Consider the following 7,892-nt stretch of genomic DNA (forward strand, 5'->3'; position numbering starts at 1 on the left):
GTCTGTCTGTCCTCGTGTGTCCTCATGTCTCCGTCTGTCCTCATGTCTCAGTCTGTCCTCATGTCTCAGTCTGTCCTATGTCTTCGTGTCTCCTCATGTCTCCTTATGTCTCTGTGTGTCCTCATGTGTCCTCATGTCTCTGTCTCCTCAAGTCTGTCTGTCCTCGTGTGTCCTCATATCTCTGTGTGTCCTCTTGTGTCTGTCCTCATGTCTCTGTGTCTCCATGTTTCTGTGTCTCCTCATGTCTGTCTGTCCTCATGTGTTCTCATGTCTCTGTCTGTCCTCATGTCTCTGTATGTCCTCATGTCTCTGTCTGTCCTTATGTCTCCTTATGTCTCCGTATGTCCTCATGTCTCTGTGTCTCCTCATGTCTGTCTGTCCTCGTGTGTCCTCATATCTCTGTGTGTCCTCTTGTGTCTGTCCTCATGTCTCTGTGTCTCCATGTTTCTGTGTCTCCTCATGTCTGTCTGTCCTCATGTGTTCTCATGTCTCTGTCTGTCCTCATGTCTCTGTATGTCCTCATGTCTCTGTCTGTCCTTATGTCTCCTTATGTCTCCGTATGTCCTCATGTCTCTGTGTCTCCTCATGTCTGTCTGTCCTCGTGTGTCCTCATGCCTCTGTATGTCCTCATGTCTCTGTCTGTCCTCATGTCTCTGTGTCTCCATGTCTCTGTGTGTCCTCATGTCTCTGTGTCCTCATGTCTCTGTATGTCCTCATGTCTCTGTCTGTCCTTATGTCTCCTTATGTCTCCGTATGTCCTCATGTCTCTGTGTCTCCTCATGTCTGTCTGTCCTCGTGTGTCCTCATGCCTCTGTATGTCCTCATGTCTCTGTCTGTCCTCATGTCTCTGTGTCTCCATGTCTCTGTCTGTCCTTATGTCTCCTCATGCCTCTGTATGTCCTCATGTCTCTGTCTGTCCTCATGTCTCTGTGTCTCCATGTCTCTGTGTGTCCTCATGTCTCTGTGTCCTCATGTCTCTGTGTGTCCTCATGTGTCTCTGTCTGTCCTCATGTCTCTGTGTGTCCTCATGTCTCTGTCTGTCCTTATGTCTCTGTGTCTCCACGTCTCTGTCTGTCCTCATGTCTCTGTGTCTCCATGTCTCTGTGTCCTCATGTCTCTGTGTGTCCTCATGTCTGTCTGTCCTCATGTGTCTCTGTGTCTCCATCAGGATGGAGGGCGGGGAACTCTTCCAGAGAATCAAATCTCAGCAGCAGCTGAAGGAAAACGTGGCCAAGCTTTACTTCTATCAGATGCTCTGCGCCGTCCAGGTGCCACACTGCTGCTGCCATGGTAACGTCAGGTGTGTCCCCACAGGTAACTCTGCTCGTCTCTCAGTATCTCCACAGCAACGGGATCATCCATCGGGACCTGAAGCCGGAGAACATCCTGCTGGCGTCCAACGAAGACATTTGTCTCATAAAGGTAGACCTGCTGGTCTCCATCATCCACGTCTTCCTCGTCTGTCTAGAAACAGCTGATTAATCCCGCCCCCCTCACCTGTGTTTCAGGTGACAGACTTCAACCAGTCCAGGATCCTGGAGGAGGCGGCCCTCATGAGGACTCTGTGTGGGACCCCGTCCTACCTGGCTCCTGAGGTCTTCACCAACGCCTCCACCACGGGCTACGGGCTCGCCGCCGACGCCTGGAGCCTGGGGGTCCTGCTGTTCGTGTGGTAGGCTCCGCCCTCCTCGGGCACACCTGTCCCACCTGGTTCCTCAGAGTCTGACCCGTCTGTCTGCTCCCTCCAGTCTGAGCGGCTACGCCCCATTCCACGAGAGCTTCAGCAAGCACTCGGTGACGGAGCAGATCATCAGGGGCGAGTTCACCATGGTTCCTGCCAAGTGGACACAGGTCTCCAACCAAGGTACCACCAGAACCAGAACCTGCTGCACCGGTTCCACACAGGTTCAGAACCAGTTCTACACAGGTCCTGCAGCTCGTCTTATTGTCTGTCAGAACCTTCAGTTCCTCTGAACAAAGATTAAACTGCTTCATTCCATGATGATGGTAATGACAATGATGATGATGATGGTTCTGAGCTCTGACCCGGTTCTTCTCTTTGTTTCAGCTAAAGATGTGGTGAGGAAGCTGCTGGTGGTCGACCCAACGAAGAGGATGACTATTGATGAAGCTCTGCAGCATCCCTGGTTACAGGCAAGTGCTGCAGCCGCAAGAGTTAGTGCAGCTGCAAGAGTTACTATAGTCACAAGAGTTACTGTAGTCACAAGAGTTAGTGCAGCCGCAAGAGTTAGTGCAGCCGCAAGAGTTACTATAGTCACAAGAGTTACTATAGTCACAAGAGTTACTGTAGTCACAAGAGTTAGTGCAGCCGCAAGAGTTACTGTAGTCACAAGAGTTACTGTAGTCACAAGAGTTAGTGCAGCCGCAAGAGTTAGTGCAGCTACAAGAGTTACTATAGTCACATGAGTTACTGTAGTCACATGAGTTACTGTAGTCACATGAGTTAGTGTAGTCACATGAGTTACTGTAGTCACATGAGTTACTGTAGTCACATGAGTTAGTGTAGCCGCAAGAGTTACTGTAGTCACAAGAGTTAGTGTAGCCACAAGAGTTACTGTAGCCACAAGAGTTACTGTAGCCACAAGAGTTACTGTAGCCACAAGAGTTACTGTAGCCACAAGAGTTACTGTGGTCACATGAGTTACTGTAGTCACATGAGTTACTGTAGTCACAAGAGTTAGTGCAGCCGCAAGAGTTAGTGCAGCTGCAAGAGTTAGTGCAGCTGCAAGAGTTAGTGCAGCAGGAGTAGTACTGCAAAGACTGTAGTACTATAGCATGAGGATTATAGTTCTACAGAAGCACTGCAGGAGTACTACAGCAGGGGTACTGTGGAAGTGCTATGACAGGAGTACTACAGTAGTACTATGACAGGAGTACTGTAAAAGTACTATGACAGGAGTACTGTGCTGTAGAAGTACTATGACAGGAGTACTACATTAGTACAATGACAGTACTCCTGTCATAATACTATGACAGGAGTAATACAGTAGTACTACGACAGGAGTACTGTAAAAGTACTGACAGGAGTACTACAGTAGTACTGACAGGAGTACTGTAAAAGTACTATGACAGGAGTACTACAGTAGTACTATGACAGGAGTACTGTAAAAGTACTGACAGGAGTACTACAGTAGTACTGACAGGAGTACTACAGTAGTTCTATGACAGGAGTACTGTAAAAGTACTATGGCAGGAGTACTACAGCAGGGGTACTGTAGAAGTACTATGAGAGGAGTATTACATTAGTACTATGACAGTACTCCTGTCATAGTACTATGACAGGAGTACTACAGTAGTACTATGACAGGAGTACTGTAAAAGTACTATGACTGGAGTACTACAGTAGTACTATGACAGGAGTACTGTAAAAGTACTATGACTGGAGTACTACAGTAGTACTATGACAGGAGTACTACAGTAAATGACATCAGTCCACAGAGACATGTTGGTCACAGGGTCAGCTCAGATGCATCATGGGAAATGTAGTCAGCTGACTGTGGTGTTTTCAGGATCAGGAGATGTTGGCGACCGCTCGTCGACTCATGTACCCGTCAGAAGGAGACGCTGCTCCTCCTGCTCCTGTTTCTCCTCCCACGGTAACACACACACACACACATTTATCCAGTGACTCCATCTCTAACCTGAACTTTGACTCCTCCCACCAGCAGGGGGCGGAGTCATCAAGAAAAGTTTCAAGAAGGAAACGAGGAAGAGAGGACAACAGCGAGGATCATCCAGTGAAGCGGCGCCAGGCTCCGCCCCCTGCTCCAGTGTAGAGGACCTGAAGCTGCTGTACAGTTTTTGTCTTCATTTATATTTATGTTGTTTTACTTTTTAAAGATTTTCTTTGATTCATTAACTGTTTGTTTGTTTGGATGGTCTGATGTGGACCCGGCCCATCGCTCTGGTTCTGTTCTTTAAAGCTCAGACCGGTTCAGTCTTTGCAGCTGTTAAAAACTCTAAGCTGATTAAAAACTGTTTAAACTCTAAATCATTTTTTCTGCCTTTAATGAAGCTCATTAAACACTGAGATTAAAGAGTTTTACAAGAATGCTCGTCGCCGCTCATTCTGCAGCTTTCGTATGTTTTGTGTGGCAGCCATTTTGAATCGGTTAGATTCCGAAGCTTTATCATGACAGACATACTGTATTTCTCACTATATTCAATAAATAGACAAGCAGAACACTGGGCATTTATTTTGAAAAGACATTGATTTAGGTTGAAAGATGGCTTTTATTTTGGTGAATTAAGGCACAGATATGACAGTGCCTGAATGTTGAAGATGTTAAAGGTTCAGCCAGCAGAGGGCGATGCTGTAATGTCAAGAGTTTCTGAAAAACTGAACAGAAGTTTTATTTTTGAACACAGGAAAACACTCAGCTGATGGCCTCTCTGGTCCGGTTCAGTCAACGGGTCAACATATTTTAAGATGCTTGTCAAAATATTCAAACAGAAATAAGAATTAAACTACATTTCCCATCATGCAGCAGGCCTGTCTGAAGGAATTCCGACTATATTAGAAATATAAAATAATCTCTAAATGAAAACATTTGACATGAAACCATGAAAACTAAAACCTAATTAATAAAAATTGAAACATTATAGCTTAAAACAAGAATATACTGTTTATGTATATATATAAATAAACTTTAAGACATCTTGTGTTTTAATCTCGCTGGATCTCAGCTGAAAGTTTAATAAAACTGAGTAACGGCTGTCTCCTCATCAGGAGCAGTTTGTCCTCCGGCCTGCAGGAGGCGCTGGGCTCAGACTGACCCTTCAGGAATGAAACAGGAAGTGAGAAACTAAATCAGCTTTATTCAGGTTTTTGTTACAAACTGTTAAAGTGCGTAAAGTGATTAAATTTAATGATATAAAATCTGTGGAACAAGGTGAGGAGAACCATCGTTTCCTCATTGTTTCCATCTCCGATTCTGAGGATGATGAATAGGCTCCGCCCCCTCTGACATCACAGCCTGGCCCGGCGACGGTCTCTGACGCCGTACAGCACGGCGTGGGCTTCGTCAAACGAGTCGCCAACGGCCGACCGGACGCGGCTCATCCAGCGCTGCAGCTGGGGGCGGTCCTTCAGGATGTCCCGCCCCCCTCCCAGAGGCTGCAAAACACACATGGAGTGAGCGCTTAGAGACCTTCCCCGAACAAGCCCCGCCCCTCAGCCTCCGACGTCTCACCTGCATGAGCTCACAGGCGGCGAGCAGGTCGGCCACGGTGATGTCATCGCCACAGAGGAACGCCTGCCTGCCGAGGAACATGGACTCCAGTTTGTCCAACGTGTCCTCCAGCTCGGACAGCGCACGCTTCAGACGCACCTCGTCCACCGCCGGAGTGCCAAACTGCGTGGGGAGCAGCACCTGATGAGGGGGCGGAGTCTGACATCAGGTGTGTTCACAGGAAGCGTGTATTTAAAGGAAGTGTGTAAACAGGAAGTGTGTGTTTAAAGGAAATGCGTAAACAGGAAGTGTGTTCACAGGAAGTGCGTAAACAGGAAGTGTGTGTTCACAGGAAGTGCATAAACAGGAAGTGTGTGTTCACAGGAAGTGCATAAACAGGAAGTGTGTGTTCACAGGAAGTGTGTAAACAGGAAGTGTGCGTAAATAGGAAGCGTGTTAACAGGAAGTGCTGTGTTCTGTATGCTTCATTCTTTTGTTTGTTGTATACTTATCTTTTGTTCTAATAAAATTTGGAGGAAAAAATGTGTTAACAGGAAGTGTGTAAATATGAAGTGTGTGTTAACGGGAAGTGTGTATTCACCTCCAGGATGAAGACTTTAGCAGCTTTCATTCGTGTGTTCATGTGGTGCCAGGCCGTGTACTCGTCCACACGTGCACGTTGCTCTGGTTGCCGTGGATACCAGTGCTCGGGGACGTCGAAGGTGGTGGCCAGGTACTTGAGGATGGCATCGCTGCAACACAGGTACAGGTGAGTTAGTCATGAAGTTTCACGTGTTTAACAGGAGAGGACATTCCTGCAAGCTCACCCCAAAGGTCAGACTGTGTAATGCTCAGAGGTACTTCAGGTTTTCTGTACTGCTCCTACACATACCTGAGTATTTGTGTGTATTTACCATAGATTATGACACATTACTGGAAAGAGTGGAGAGCTGGGCAGGACTCTCTGGTCCAGTACTCAGCTGGTTTGAATCTTACATAAAGAACAGGGATCTCTTTGTTTCTACAGCTGACTTCTCATTAAAGTGGACAGACGTCAGATGTGGGGTACCCCACGGTTCAATCCTAGGACCCCTCTTATTTAACATCTTTATGCTCCTGCTAGCTCAGGTTATAACAGGAAATAAGATCAGCTACCACAACTGTGCAGATGATCCACAGCTCTACATTACGATGTCACCAGGTGAGTCTGAACCTATCCAATCACTGAACAGATGCTTGGAACAGATAAATGTGTGGAGGCGCCAAAACTTTCTCCAGCCGAACAGAAACAAAACTGAGGTTATCATCTTTGGACCTTAAGAGGAACAATCTACAGTCAACTCACAGCTTCAACTGCTACAGCTAGAAAGTGCTGTCAGGCTGTAGTCTGGGTGTAGAGATGGACTCTGACCTGAACCTTCACCTGAACCTTCAGAGCCACATGAAGACAGTTACAAAGTCCTTCTATCACCTGAGGAACATTTCCAGGATCAGAGGACTAATGTCTCAGCAGGATGTAGAGAAACTCATCCATGTGTTTATCTTTAGTCACATTCATGATGGTCTTCACAGGTCTGCCTAAACAAACCATCAGACAGCTGCAGCTGAGCCAGAACCCTGCTGAGGACAGAGCACATCACCCAGTCCTAAAGTCCTTTCACTGGCTCCCTGGAACTCAGAGAAAATACTTTAAAATACTGTTTATAAATCACTCAATACTGTTATTAGTTTATAAATCACTCAATGATGTTATTAGTTTATAAATCACTTAATGCAGGGCTATTTAACTAAATTTCTCCAGGGGCCACAGTTACTGCTGGTCAACAGCCGAACATCCAGCAATTAAAGTCATTATGTAAACAAACCAAGTTTAACAAACATCTGTTACCTTTGAAAGAGTTTGTTTTGCTGCATTTAATCGTGAATACAACATACAGAACCCTATAAAAGTAGTGATAATTAAACAATATCAAAAACAAAAAGAACACATTCTGCCTATTTAACACAAATATTCTTGATTATGTCAATCAAGAGTGACTTGCCAAATTTTCAAACCACTTTCATAGTTTTATCTTCAACTGCTTGTAATTTTAACTCTTGGGTGTTCATAGAAATGTTTTTTACCAGCTTGTAGTTAAGATAACTAAAAGAACTTAATTAAAGTAGAAACCAGGGCTTTGGGCTGAAGAGATGAATGAAGCTGCTAGTTGAATAGCCCTGACTTAACGGCTTAGCACCACAACACATTTAAGATCTGCTACTGTTGTATCAACCTTCCAGACCTGTCAGGTTTTCTGGTTCTGGTCAACTCTGCATCCCCAGAACCAGAACCAGAACCAAACATGGAGAAGCAGCATTCAGCTTTTAGGCACCGCAAATCTGGAACAAACTCACAGAAAACAGACGAAACTCTGATCCTTTAAATCAAGAGAGAAAACCCACCTGTTTAGAGCTGCTTATGAAACGTAATAAATGAAACATTAATCAACATTATGATGCGTAACAATGACACCTGACAAAGTGTAATACTTCAGTTAACTGTGTTTCTGTGACCGAGTATTCTTTTAGTGTTTTTATGAGGTAAAGCACTTTGAACTGCCTTGTTGCTGAAATGTACTTTACAAATAAACCTGATTGATTGATTGGTATTTGTGTGTGTGTGTGTGTGTGTGTGTGTGTGTGTGTGTGTGTGTGTGTGTG

At 45.4% G+C, this 7,892-nt stretch overlaps 2 protein-coding genes across 2 annotated transcripts in view; one reads left to right on the forward strand and one right to left on the reverse strand.

The window, feature by feature from the left end:
- The window catches only part of chek2 (checkpoint kinase 2), a gene marked incomplete in the record, with an annotated part of 11,677 nt that extends 7,605 nt beyond the window's left edge, over positions 1-4,072 (forward strand). Inside the window, 7 exon segments of the mRNA XM_014033496.1 lie at positions 1,169-1,268; positions 1,336-1,422; positions 1,509-1,672; positions 1,749-1,864; positions 2,069-2,154; positions 3,531-3,617; positions 3,687-4,072. Of these exon segments, the coding sequence (XP_013888950.1) occupies positions 1,169-1,268; positions 1,336-1,422; positions 1,509-1,672; positions 1,749-1,864; positions 2,069-2,154; positions 3,531-3,617; positions 3,687-3,797 (751 nt within the window).
- Positions 4,073-4,819: 747 nt separating this feature from the next.
- Positions 4,820-7,892, reverse strand: part of gstt2 (glutathione S-transferase theta 2) — a 4,296-nt gene continuing 1,223 nt past the window's right edge. Inside the window, exons 3-5 of the mRNA XM_014033497.1 lie at positions 5,794-5,944; positions 5,214-5,393; positions 4,820-5,137 (exon numbers count right to left, since the gene is read on the reverse strand). Of these exons, the coding sequence (XP_013888951.1) occupies positions 4,991-5,137; positions 5,214-5,393; positions 5,794-5,944 (478 nt within the window). The 3' untranslated portion in view covers positions 4,820-4,990. The remainder of the gene's footprint in view (positions 5,138-5,213; positions 5,394-5,793; positions 5,945-7,892) is intronic.

The sequence above is a fragment of the Austrofundulus limnaeus genome, unplaced genomic scaffold, assembly GCF_001266775.1.
Source record: "Austrofundulus limnaeus strain Quisiro unplaced genomic scaffold, Austrofundulus_limnaeus-1.0 Scaffold1756, whole genome shotgun sequence".
NCBI classification, from domain to species: Eukaryota; Metazoa; Chordata; class Actinopteri; order Cyprinodontiformes; family Rivulidae; genus Austrofundulus; species Austrofundulus limnaeus.